Source organism: Pteropus medius, unplaced genomic scaffold (genome assembly GCF_902729225.1).
Source record: "Pteropus medius unplaced genomic scaffold, Ma_sr-lr_union100, whole genome shotgun sequence".
Lineage (NCBI taxonomy): Eukaryota > Metazoa > Chordata > Mammalia > Chiroptera > Pteropodidae > Pteropus > Pteropus medius.
In genome coordinates this window covers 5,514,219-5,527,659 of record NW_024341894.1, presented here as the reverse complement: position 1 = coordinate 5,527,659, position 13,441 = coordinate 5,514,219, and the positions used below count along the sequence as shown (strand labels likewise).

Here is a 13,441-nt window from a genome sequence, read left to right as displayed (position 1 = left end):
CATTTCAATCTTTGGTAAAATAATTTGTAAAAAGGAAATAAAATCCTGTAGATATCTGCAGTCTGGGGCATTTGGGAAATACCAGACATCTTTTGGTTTTTAGATTTGACAGATTGGACATTACTGTCACAGCTAAAAGATACCTAGAAAGACAGATCTGTGAAGGGTTTGAAGGAACAGGCACTCTTTATTCTGAGGTGGGAGAATTTGTTAGTATGGATATTGGGGGTGAGGGGGGGGCGGTTGGTTGACCATGAGAATTTGAAATAATCATACCTTTTAATCTAGGAACTCCATTTCTCATTTTGTCCATCAAGAAAACTTACAAATTTGCAAACATTTATCTACACATATAAAGGATGTTTGCTGTAACATTAGTAGTAATAGAGAAACTTAGAAATAACCCAAATATACATTAAAAGGGTATTGATTAAAATTGATTAAATAAATTATATATCTTTATAATACCAACACCATACAACCAACATAAAGAAGTATGTTCACAAAGAAGTCCAAGATATAATAAGCAAAAAACGTTGCAAAACTAAATGTATAACTATGATATATTTTTAGTTATATACCTGTTTGTTCTGTATTACATATATCTGTAAGATTTAAATTTTTACCAATAAACAGTTATTACTTTTATAATAAAAACATTATTAAATGAGAAGAGGTCCTGATACCTTTTAAAATTAGGGCTTCCTAATGAACCCATACCTTATGGGGTCTTCAGAGTCTCAGCTTTGTACAGCCTATAATCCATTTTCTTCATTTAGAGGTTATCAAAGTTTAAGGAGCTGACAAATTAACCAAAATGACAAAAGACTTATAGGATTTATAAGCCAAATGGCCAGTGTTTTGATCTTCTGGGATATTGAAAGACTTGTTTTTATAAACTCAAAAGCAGTGCTATGTGCCTTGTTTGTCCAGCGTCTAAAGCAGAACTCTAAGGCTCTTGATACTCTGTGGTGTGGCTATGTGATGAAGCATTTGCCACAGATGACCTTCATTTTAAAGGCCTTTCTGACAGAGGTGTTGCTGGAGCTAAGGTGATTGATTGAAGCTCAAAAAAAAAAAAGGCTGACTTTTAACGGTAAAAGAACAACCCTCTCAAGAGTCTGGAAATCTGGGAAAGAAAGTTACAAACAGATATGCCTGAAAAGAGTTCTTAAAAAGTCAAAGACATCTGAAAAAACTACTTCAAAGAAGCCGTCTGAATTCTATAGTCTGGTTGAAAGTATTCTTTAAGTTTTTGATTCTTTGTAGAAAATTAAAGGCAATATCAAACCGATATCTTGTCAGAGTTTGCTATTGTATTATTTAAATTACAACTTAGGTTAATTAACTTGCACAGATATATAAAAAAGCCTCATATCCCATAATGTGATGAAATACGGTGTTTGTGGTTATTGCTATTAAAATTAGTCCTCTCTCTCATTATGACCAAATATAATCCCTTTTAGGCAGTTGTTTCTTACATGAAATAATTCCAGTTTGATCTGTAATACCTTATCTAGGAATACAAAATACCTTGCATGTAAGGACTTCTTAGGTGTAGGATGACCTTTCATTTATGTAGGAATGATGCTAGAGATCCCATGATTGGGCACAGTGGTGAATTCTGGTAATAGATACCTAGTCTGTAGGTATACCTAGTAAATACCTTTATTTACTGTTGGGCAAAGTAATGGAGAAAGGATCTGGTAGGCCCTGTATACTGCAGATATTGACATGACTCCGAGAAGTGACGGTTCCCAGTACACCACCATGTTCTTCTATCTTGAGCAGTGCATGACATAAAATTAGCTAATTAAGCCACTTATATTCTGAAAATGTAGGTTTATATTGCTGTGACAGAGCGGAAGATCATGCTTGCCAAAACGCCTGCAAGAGAATTCTGATGTCTAAGAAAACAGAGATGGAGATTGTTGATGGCCTCATCGAGGGTTGTAAGACGCAGCCCTTGCCTCAGGATCCTCTTTGGCAGTGTTTTCTTGAAAGCTCACAGTCCGTTCATCCTGGAGTCACTCTACACCCTCCTCCCTCTACAGGCCTTGATGGGGCTAAATTGCATTGTTGTTCTAAAGCAAACACTTCAACATGTAGGTCAGTATCTTATTTTCTTTTATTAAAACCAGTAGAAAGTAGCATTTTAATTAATGATTTAAAGTCTAACCTATGTTATATTTCTGCATTGTGTAGACTTGAGTTTAGAAAATATAAAATCTTTCATTCTTTCATCCGACAAATATTTATTGAGCATAATGTATACAGTAGTTCCTCTACCACCCTCTCGTTCATGGTTTCGCTTTCTGTGGTTTCACTTACTCTGGGTCAACCATGATCCGAAAATATTACAAATATGTACAGATACTATAATTAAATGTTAAATTTAGCATTGAGCTTTCTAGCAACCATGGCAAAAAGGAAAGAGGGAGATGATAAACGAAGGCTAAGTTTTTCATAGAAAAGATAACTTTTTCTGGCTCTAAATTCTAGGAGATAGATTTTAAGTCTTTTGGTTTTTGTACTTTTTTTCTCACATATATTCTAAAGTATGGTTCAGGGTTAGAATTTTATGCAAATCAAATATTTATTCATTTGGCTCATCTATGTGTTTCTGCATTTGTATTTTTGTTTCAGGGAACTGTGCACTAAACTTTATAGCATGAGCTGGGGCAATACACAGAGTTGGCAAGAGTTCGATCGCTTTTGTGAATATAATCCAGTGGAAGTGTCCATGTTGACCTGTTTAGCAGATGTTCGGGAACCTTGCCAGTTGGGCTGCAGAAATCTTACTTACTGTACTAATTTTAACAACAGGTAGGAGCAAATTATTATACGTGGAATGGAAATATATCATTGATTATCTTGTTTTTAAATAAGTGAAAAGACCACTATCCTCTGATTTTGTTTTTGCTAAGTTAAAAGGAAATAGTCTTTTGTTATGATTTTATCTTTAAATACCATATTCCATCTGAGAAAGGAAGCACTATAACAAAGTTCCTTCTAATCTAGGGATACATCAAGCTTCTCGGGTTCAAAGAGTCTTCTTTACCTTCAGCCCACCGTTCTTCCCCTCTCCCTTTTCCTATCCCACCAGTGCAAACAGTTCATTGCAGAATAAATCACTGTGAACAGTTTGGTCATCCAGATGCCCTCTTATGGGCAGTTTACTTTGAAGGACGTTCAGACTGGGTGAGCTTCCCACTCAGTGAGTCACCTATGTGATACAAATATATTTTCTTTACAGAAGCAATTTGAATAGGCATTTTCCTGAAGTATCAAGTATGGTGAGAAAAACAAGGGCCAAGAACTGAAGGAGAAGTGAAGAAAACACAAAAAGTGCATCCAGAAGTATAGAGAATGCCATATCAGAGAAACCATATAGGAAGAGTCTCTAAAGAAGAGGAGGCTGGTTTTGTGAGCTGCGGCCAGAGATCAGGAGCGCAAAAAGGAAGAGAATCATTTAGTTGGGACAGAAGGAAGTTCAGAAGATGTTTACCTCAAGCTAACACACATATTATCCTCTTAAGAGTATTCAGATTATTATTTTGAGTAAGAAAATTAAGGTATCTTTTAAACTGCTGATAGAGTGTTAGCCAATGAGGATCTGGCTTAGAGATTTGAGCAAATTTGAAATCTATGAAATATTTAAAGTTAAGCTTGGACACATAGTTCTAGCTTCTGGTAATGGAGGAGTAGATTGTAATAGACTAACACTCCTGACAATACCAATGACGAACTCTGCATAAAATATAAAAAAAGATTGTTCTGAAGGCATTGGAAAGTGACCAAAGAACCACATTTATCCAGCTTTTCCTTCGTGGACACGCTCAGTTTCCTTGCATGGCATATAGAGTTCAAGCAAAAAGCAGCAGTCTTGGGCTGAGAAGTTAGAGATCAGAGGTTGGGGCTGCCAGAGTGGCTGGATATGGAAGCAGAAAATCTCAGAAAGGAGAGAACCACAAAAAGAGATCCCCCAACATCTGCATACAAACTCGCCTTAAACTCTTGACTTTAACAAAGCCATAGGATACAAAGTTAAGATATAAAAGCCAATTGTATTTCTATATATTAGCAACACATAATTAGAAAATGAAATGTATTTAAGAATATTAATTTACATGATTGCATCGAAAAACATGAAAGGGTTAAATTTAACAAAAGATATGCAGGAACTCTATACTAAAACCCAGAAAACTCTACAGTGAGAAATTAAAGACAGCAAATAAAATGGAGAGAGAGACCATGTTCATGGATTAGAAGACTTAATATTGTTAAGATGTTAATTCTCCCAAAACTGATCTCCAGATTCAATGCAATCCCAATGGGCTTTTAAAAATAGAAATTGCCAGGCTAATTCTAAAATTCATATGAAAATACAAAGGACCTAGAAAGTTAAAACACTTTTTTTTAAAGAACACATTTGGAGAACTAACTTATAGTACCTGATTTCAAGAGTTGTTATAAAGCAACAGAAGTGAAACAATGTAATATTGGCATAAGTTTGTACAAATAGATCAAGAGAACAAAATAGGCAAGAATAGACCCATACAGAGTAAACTGGTTTTCATCAAAGGCAGCAAGGCATTTCAATGCAAAAAGAAACATCTTTTCAACAAGTGATTTTGGAACAATTGAATATCTTATGGGGGGAAAAAGAACCTCAACCTCTGTCTCACACCATACACAAAAATTAATTCAAGATAGGTCATAGAACTAAACATGAAAACTAAAACTACAAAGCTTCTGGAAGAAAACAGGAAAATATCTTAACCTTGGTATAGGCAAAGATTTTGTAGACAGGAGGCAAAAAGCACTAATAAAAGAAAAAAATTAATGAATTGGAGTTTAACAGTAAACACTTCATTCACCAAAAGACACCATTTAAAATTTGAAAAGGCAAGCCACAGTCCGAGAGAAAATATTGAGTATGTCACATGTGTACACACACATAACACATGTACATTTGACAAAGGACTGGTATCCAGAATATATGTCACTCTACAACCTCATAATAAAAAAGTCAAACAACCAAATTAAAAAACAGGCAAAAAACATTCAAGGACCCTTTGCCAAAGAAGACACCAAGATAGCAATTTAAGTATATGATAAAGTTTGTTATCATTAGTCACACAAAAAATGCAAATTAAACCTTAATGAGATGCATCCTCACACCCACTCTAGAATGGCTAAAATTAAAAGACTGACAAACATGTGAAGCAAGTGGATTCCTCATAGTTTGCTGCTGGTAGTAAAACAGTGTTCCCCAACCTATTTGGCACCAGTGACCGGTGCTCCTATGAGAATCTAATGCTTGATGACCTGAGGTGGAGCTGAGGCAGTGATGTTAGCGCTGGGGAGCAGCTGCAGATACAGATGAAGCTTCACTCACCCACTGGCTGCTCAATTCCTGATGTGCGGCCCGGTTCCTAACAGGCCGCTGAGAGGTACTGATCTGTAGCCCTGGGGGTTGGGGACCCCTGGAGTAAAAGATGGTTTAAACACTTTGGAGAGTTTTCTTGCGCTGTTTTAAAAAGTTAAGTCTATGACCTAGCAATTCTATTTTGAAGCATTTACCAAAGAGACGTGAAAACATATGACCAAAAGACTTCTATTTTAGCCTTATTCATAAGAACCCAAAATTGGAGGAAAAACAAAACATCCATCAAGAGGAAATGAAAGAACTTATTGCAGTATATAAAACAGTGGAATAGTACACAGCAAGAAGAAAAGGCATGAAAATGTGTTCAACATGATTAGTCCAGCAAAATACAAATTAAAACCAGTAAAATACCACTATACACTAAAAGAATGGCTGCGAGTAAAAAGGCCAAACATGAAATGCAACAGGCTTCGATGCACTTCCGATGAGAGTGTAAAATGGTATAACCACTTCAGAAAACAGTTTGGTGATTTCTTAGAAAGTTATGACCCAACAATGCCATTCATAGCCATCAAAAGAGACATGAAAACTGGAACAACCTTAATGTCTATAAACAGGTGAATGAATATATCAGTGTTTCTTAAAGTGTGGTCCATGGTCTCCCAAACCCCATGAGATCAAAACCATTATGATAATACTAAATTTTATTTGCTTTTTTCACTGTTATTCTCATGAGAGTGAACAGTAGAGATTTCCAGATGCTATATGATATGTGATACAGCAACAGGAACAGATATGAAAATTCAGCTATCTCCTATTAAGCCAGACCTTAAAGAGATTTTCAAAACTGTAAACCAGTCCTACCCTTCTCGCTAATTTTTGTTTTGTTTTAAATGTAGTTATTCATAAAAATATATTAACACGTAATGGGTTTATTATTTAAAATGAATTAATAACTACTTTAAAAATCTTAGTTTTGATTTACAATGTGATAGATACTGGTGGATATTACCCACATAAACAAAAGCTTTTTGAGAACCCAATAATTTTAAGAGTGCAGGTGGGTCCTGAGATCAAAAAGTTTGAGAATCTAGGATAAACAAGTTGTGGTACGTTTATTAATGGAATACTACTTAACAGTAAAAGGAACGAACAATTTATATACACAATAGCATGGACAAATCTCAAAAAGATTGTTTAGCTAAAGACGCTAGACCCAAAAGAATACATACAATATCGATTCTACTTATAAGAAATCTAGAACAGGCAAAATTAATCTGTGAATACAAATGGTGGTGGCCTCTGGGTGCAGTCAGCAGGGAAGGCATCAAATGGACAGGATACAAAGAAACTTTCTGATGTGATGGAAATCCTTAGTTGATTTGCATATTGTTATATGGATGTACACATTTGTCAGATCACATAAAACTACCCATAAAATGTATGCATTTTATAAATTATACCTCAGTTTTAAAAACTCGGGCTTTTTATTTTGTGAAATGAGAAAAATGGACACATAGAGATGGTAGTCCTGTCCACAGCATTTTAAAGTTTTTAACTCTCACAAAAATCGATTTTAAAAAGAACATGCCATCAGAATCTTAATGATAGCATCTACATTAAATCTTCATACATTCAATATTAATATCCTTTTATGGGTTGTGTGTACTTTCTTCTTTAAGAAAATCAGATTTTCCTGATCATTAGTATGTCAAGATTTTGCATATTGCTCTTCTCTAGAAAATAATGACCTCTTGATTCCTTCGGGCCTTTCTTCTCTTCAGGCCAACAGAACTTTTCAGGAGTTGTAATGCTCAGTCAGACCAAGGAGCCATGAACGACATGAAGCTATGGGAAAAAGGAAGCATAAAGATGCCATTCATCAACATACCTGTTCTTGACATTAAAAAGTGCCAGCCAGAAATGTGGAAAGCAATAGCTTGTGCACTACAGATTAAACCTTGTCATAGTAAATCCCGGGGAAGTGTCATTTGCAAGTAAGTTTCATCATAATGACTCCAGTTTTGGTTCAGACCCTCTGTGATCTTCACCCATAGCCTATCATTAAAGTTTTCCACGATTTCTCTTTGCTCATCACCTTCACAAGTCAAATACTTTCCCACTTTTTCCTCATCTGCTGAAAATACTCTTTCCTCATCTCCATTTGGCCATTGCCACTCCTTCTTTGTCCCCCTCAAATATCAGTCATGCCTATGAAATCTTCCCATATTTCTCCTGACGATAATTTATCCTTACTACAAATCTCTATAGACCTTTATTTGTACTTCTTTTAGGGTACTTAGTTCAAGAAACATTTGAATACCTTCAATGCACAATTCTATTTTTATATTTTAATTTGTGTACTAGTCTTATATTCTGTTAGACTTTGCTCTCCTTGAGGAGTTTATTTATTTATTTTTTTGTCTCTATTTTTGTTCTCCTAACCTCTTTCCTTTTTTTCTCCTCTTCAGGGATTAGCATAATCCTGACATGCCGTAGGTATTCCATAAATGTTTGATGAGTGAAGGAGTTAATGAATATAGTCATTAAGGCCTGCTCCTAGTAAACATTTTGTGAATGGTTTGCTTAGGAGATCTAGGATAAAGTAAAGATGAAAGCTGTTATGGTGGGTGAAACCAAAAGCATTAACTACATAGTAATCTATGTCAGCTGCTCTTCAAGCATCTTTTTTTCCAAAAAGCTGTTTTAAAATCAATATTCATTTGCTAAGTTGTTGGTGTGTGGCTCGGTGCTACTGAACACTTGATGCTTGATTGCAGATTACTTCAGCCTTAAACAGGATCCATATCTATTCTCTGACATGACTTGGAGATGACCTTAGTAGGGAAGAGATGAGGGGTAACTATTGGATGACAAGCAAGAGGTAAAGCAGAAATTTACAGACTCGGCATGGAAAACTTATGAGTCAAATTCCTATTAAGACTGAGAAAATTTTAAAGTAGTGGACTTTCTAATAGAGGCCAAATACCTTAATGTTGATAACTAAAAAGATATTGTAAAAGAGAAAGGAAGGGAGGGAGGAAGGAAGGGAAGGAGAGAGGGGGGAAGGGGAGAACAAAGGAAGGAGCAAGCATGCATAACGTCCTGAGAGAAAGGATGTATGATTTTGCAAAGAGTAAATCAGACTAGCCTAGGTTAATTTCCTTTCAAAGAGTGAAATGCCACATCGATGGCAGTAACAGTAAGTATGTGTATAAAATTTGAATAAGGCCTCAGGTAAGAGAAAGAGGGATGGATGCTTTGATAGTGTAGTACATTACTTACTATTCAACCCAAAGTCTGCTCTGACTCCTGTTCTCTTTTGCCATACTTATACCGAACCAACTGTGAAACATTCTTAAGTTATTAAAACTCACTTTCTGGAAAGTTTCAGAGACAATTGATATTGACTAGACAATGTGAGGAGGTTCCTCAAACCTTAAATTTGTATGTATTTTCCTTTTCAAGATCAGATTGTGTGGAGATTCTCAAGAGATGTGGGGACCAGAACAAGTTCCCTGAAGACCACACAGCAGAAAGTATTTGTGAGCTTCTATCACCTACAGATGACCTGGAGAATTGTATACCTTTGGATACATACCTCAGTAAGTACTTTGTGTTTCTAAATTTCAAGCACTTCTGCCCTTGATGTTTGCTTTGGCTGAGCATTTGGCTGAGAACATGTGCTTTAATGATACTATCTCAATTGCAGACTTTTATCTTACTTTCTTGTCCCTTTGTCCCAAGAAAGAATTGTCATCTTAAAATATGTAAGCAGAAGCAATTATATCAGTCTGAGAAGGTAGTGAACTGTTGTCAATCAGGAATTCTAAGCAGTGAATCAGGAGCCAGCATTCTCAACCAGCTCCATCCTTGCTGTTTCCTTGCCATGATTTGACCAGGAAGTAGAATTTCTACCTGGGAGTCTTCAACTTTTTGTCATCAGATATTCAATGGGTCTGAGCCAGGCATTAGCTTGGACTTACCCACCAAAGAGGTAGTAAGGAATGATGGTCTGTGATGGAATGGAAGTTTTCTCTCTGCCAAATACTTCTGCCAAGAGCTAGAAGAATAAGTTGGTATCCAATTGAGGAATCCTAGATCTGAGCTTCCTGGCAGGAGGTGGCTGTATGTGGTTTAAACCAGGAGATTACAAGGTAGAACTCCTGCACACCAAGTAGTTAGGGTAAGGCAGTAGTGCTGTGAACTGGCTGAAAGGCAGTGAATTTCGCTCCTACTTTGTTTTCCTGTGTCAGATAGGATGAAGTTCCACTGCAAATAATAGAACAACAGATAGAATTAAAAGAAAGCCTGAAAATAAATAGTCCAGGGCTTTTATGGTGGCTCCATCATCAAGAATCCAGGCTTCTTTTTCTTTCTCCATCATCCTTAGTGCTTGGCTTCCATTGTCAAAATTACTTCATATATTTCATCATCACAACATGGCTACTGGAATTCTAGCCATCATATCCTAGTGTAAGGGAGAACCACCCCTAATTATAAGGGAAACTGGGAAAGATTATCTTTTTAGCTGTGGGCCCATTGCCATCCGAAGTAAAATTAGAGTTCTAGTGGTAAGCAGGAAAATAAGATTAAAAGCTAGATTTGCAGCTAGTAATAGCTACCATATTTTCTCAAGACCAGCAAACTATGTCCATTAGTCTTTGTGACCAGTATAGCAAAAAAGAGAGCATTAGACTAGAATCATAGGCTTCGAGCAGATCATGTCTTTGAGCCTCAGCTTCCCTATTTATAAAATGATTAGGCTAGATGGGATAAACTCCAAGAGTCCTTATACATCTATTAGCCTTAGAGTCTGAGTCTGGCCTAAAATCAAGTAAGCAAAATGAATATATTTACAATCCCAGACTCTATTAGAGTAGTCAAATATATATGTGTAGAAGGAAACTATTTTGGTGGGAGGAAACTTAAATGCTTTTATTTGAAATTCAATACTTTCTTTAAATATTACATATACTTTATATTGCGACTCATCTTTGGTCATTGTTTCACAAGTTAACAAATATAATTATGATATGGGTTCCATCTTACCATAATAAATTATCATTTATGGTAAAATGTGCTAAATTATCCTCTTGGACATAAGAATCTATTTTACCACCCTATCCAAAATATACCTGTCACTTTCCATCCCCTTACACTACTTATTACTTATCGTTACCTGACATTTTATTTACACACATACACACACAGTCTATTTATTGTCTGTTACTCAACCCGAATATAAACTATATTAGAGATTTGTCTGTTTTGTTCACTGCTGTATCTCCAATACCTAGAACCTTGTCAGGCATATTGTAGGCATCCAATATATAAATAAATGAATGAATGGATGTTTGTGCTAATTCACAAATGATCAGAGAATCTGAGTGTTTAATAGCTTACTACAATCAGGTCTCACTTTATGTTCATCCAGACATAATTCAGATAATTTACAGACTTCTGTTATTCTTTTAGGTTGGCTAAACTGATCTGCTTTTGGTTTTTCAGGGCCAAGTACTTTAGGTAACATTGTAGAAGAGGTGACTCATCCTTGTAACCCTAATCCTTGCCCCGCTAATGAGCTCTGTGAGGTCAACAGGAAAGGCTGTCCTTCTGGAGATCCCTGCCTTCCATACTCTTGTGTTCAAGGTAAGAGAGGTAGGTGGGTGCAGGTGTGGGATGAGTATGGATGTGCCGCTGGTGTTTCTTTATAGGAATTATCTTTGGAATGAGATTACAAGGGACTTTATTTTCTCAATTATATTTTTCTATAATGTTTCGGGTTTTCCCAATAAACATGTATTATTTATATAAGCAGAAAAATGAGAAAGACAAATATAAATTTCAATAGTCATTTAGATTATAAACTAATATTAATCCAAAACCAAACCCTCATAATGAGTTATAGGGTTATTGACAACAAAAGATAAAACAAACTTTGGGCCAGCTTTTTGTACTTTGTCTTTCATATTGTAATGTTTGAGAATATGTACTGCATGTTTTTCGTGTTTTTTCTTTTTTTTAGCATATGGAGAATTGGCATTCTCAGTGGACTGTGTAATTATCTCCATAAATTTAAAGTTATTTCCCAATTAAACATGTTTCTTTATTACGTTAGAATCAACATTTTTTTAAGGTGTGAAATAAAAGGAAAGTATTAAATAAGCATGATGTCTCAAAGGATCATCTATAATATTTTTGTAATACCATAATATATCAACTATAGAGTCATAAGAAATCTTGTTAAAATTAGAAAGTAATGAGTTTTCCTTAAGCCCAATCAAGTATTCAACTTTTTTAAAAATTTAAGGTATGTTTATATTCCATCAATAAAAGTTTTCTGATCAAGATTATTCTAAAAACTGTCTGATTTTATACTCTATTTTTAAAGTATCTGTGATTTTTAAATCTCTTTGATAAGCTCCCCAAAATAAAAAACTACATATCTTCTAACATTTTTGCACAGAACTATAGCTAACTTTGGGATATAGGTCCTTAATCACCACCATTTCACAGAACATGGAATTTTCATCTGAGAAACTATGTTTTTGACCAGTGAACCAAAACAATTCCTTAGTTTCATGAAAGTTCTCTTACATAATTGTTAGTAGCTGCACAGTACCTATAAGACTTATGTGAAGTGTATCTAATGCGTAAAATATTATCATAGACCAATACCCACTGTCTCAGCTAATTTTTGTTTGTATAGGTTGCAAATTGGGAGAAGCCTCTGATTTCATTGTCCGTCAAGGGACATTAATCCAGGTGCCATCATCTGCAGGAGAAGTTGGTTGTTATAAAATTTGCTCATGTGGACATAGTGGACTTTTAGAAAACTGCATGGAGATGCACTGTATAGACCTTCAGAAGTCTTGTATTGTTGGAGGAAAAAGAAAAAGTAAGTCTTAAACTGTATTTATTTGTTTCTTGTTTTTAATATGGGATTAGTTATTTTAACTTTGTAGGAAGAACATTGAATGGATTCTCACCAGAGGGTAAGTCTACAAATCTGATACTTCAGGGCAGTATTTTTCAAACTATATTCTACAAGGCACTAGGACTTCTAAGGAACTCTCTTATAAGCCTCCTCAAGAAAGGACTACTAGCTAATAATAATTAACACTTATTGAACTCTTAACTGTATACCAAGCACTATGCTAAGTTTTATATGTGAGATCTTATTTGAAAGAAGAGTGCTCTTGGCCAAAAACGTGCTTGCACATTCTACTTAGCTAAAATGAATGGTGGGTACCTTGTATCTTTGAGAATAAACAAATTCATTCCTTCTAGAAACTTTCACTAATTAATGCCTATTCTATACATAAGAACATACTGAGATGAAGGATTAAGGTCGTGCTTTCCATGATAAAATGGAAGAGAATTTGAGCCCCAAAAAGGAACAGGCGAAGTGCTTTTCGGGGAGCTAGTCATTACTGCCAGGGCATTGGAAGAGTCCGTGATTCAAAGGTGGCATTGGTATTGGTCCTGGAGAGAGGAGTGGAGTTCCAGGAGGAAAGGAGCATTTGAGGCAAAAGAGCAGCCAGAAGCATCCTCAGAGAATAGGAGCAGTCTGGTGAGACCAGCACATTAGGGATTTGGAGGGATATGGTGGAATGTAAATACAAAAATATAAATATTACAGATTTAACTCCCTTGTTTGTATGTTCAGAAGTTATTTTTCAAGAATTTCTATTTTTAAACTTTTTAAACTATTACATTTAAAATTTGTGATCTATTTATAAATGCATGATATGGAACAACGTTTTATTTCTCTCAGGTCATGGAACATCCTTTAATATTGACTGCAATGTCTGTTCTTGTTTTGCTGGCAATTTGGTGTGTTCTACCCGCCTGTGCCTCAGTGAGCACAGTTCAGAAGATGACCGTCGCACCTTCACAGGTAACCGTGGTCACCCAGAAGCTGTCCTCATCCCTTGTACCCATTTTCCCTTCACTGCAGATGTACACAGTAAAGTAACTACATAACCTGTATTTATAAAAGCAAGATACCCTCTCTAGATCTGTTTCCTTCTCTACAAATTGAAA

At 35.6% G+C, this 13,441-nt stretch overlaps 1 protein-coding gene across 2 annotated transcripts in view; it reads left to right on the top strand.

The window, feature by feature from the left end:
- The window catches only part of RECK (reversion inducing cysteine rich protein with kazal motifs), a 62,830-nt gene that overhangs the window by 37,660 nt on the left and 11,729 nt on the right, over positions 1 to 13,441 (top strand). For both annotated transcript variants that reach the window (XM_039856875.1, XM_039856886.1), the window contains 7 exons: positions 1,842 to 2,109; positions 2,647 to 2,826; positions 7,177 to 7,389; positions 8,861 to 8,997; positions 10,904 to 11,044; positions 12,105 to 12,293; positions 13,173 to 13,295. In XM_039856875.1, the coding sequence (XP_039712809.1) occupies positions 1,842 to 2,109; positions 2,647 to 2,826; positions 7,177 to 7,389; positions 8,861 to 8,997; positions 10,904 to 11,044; positions 12,105 to 12,293; positions 13,173 to 13,295 (1,251 nt within the window). The remainder of the gene's footprint in view (positions 1 to 1,841; positions 2,110 to 2,646; positions 2,827 to 7,176; positions 7,390 to 8,860; positions 8,998 to 10,903; positions 11,045 to 12,104; positions 12,294 to 13,172; positions 13,296 to 13,441) is intronic.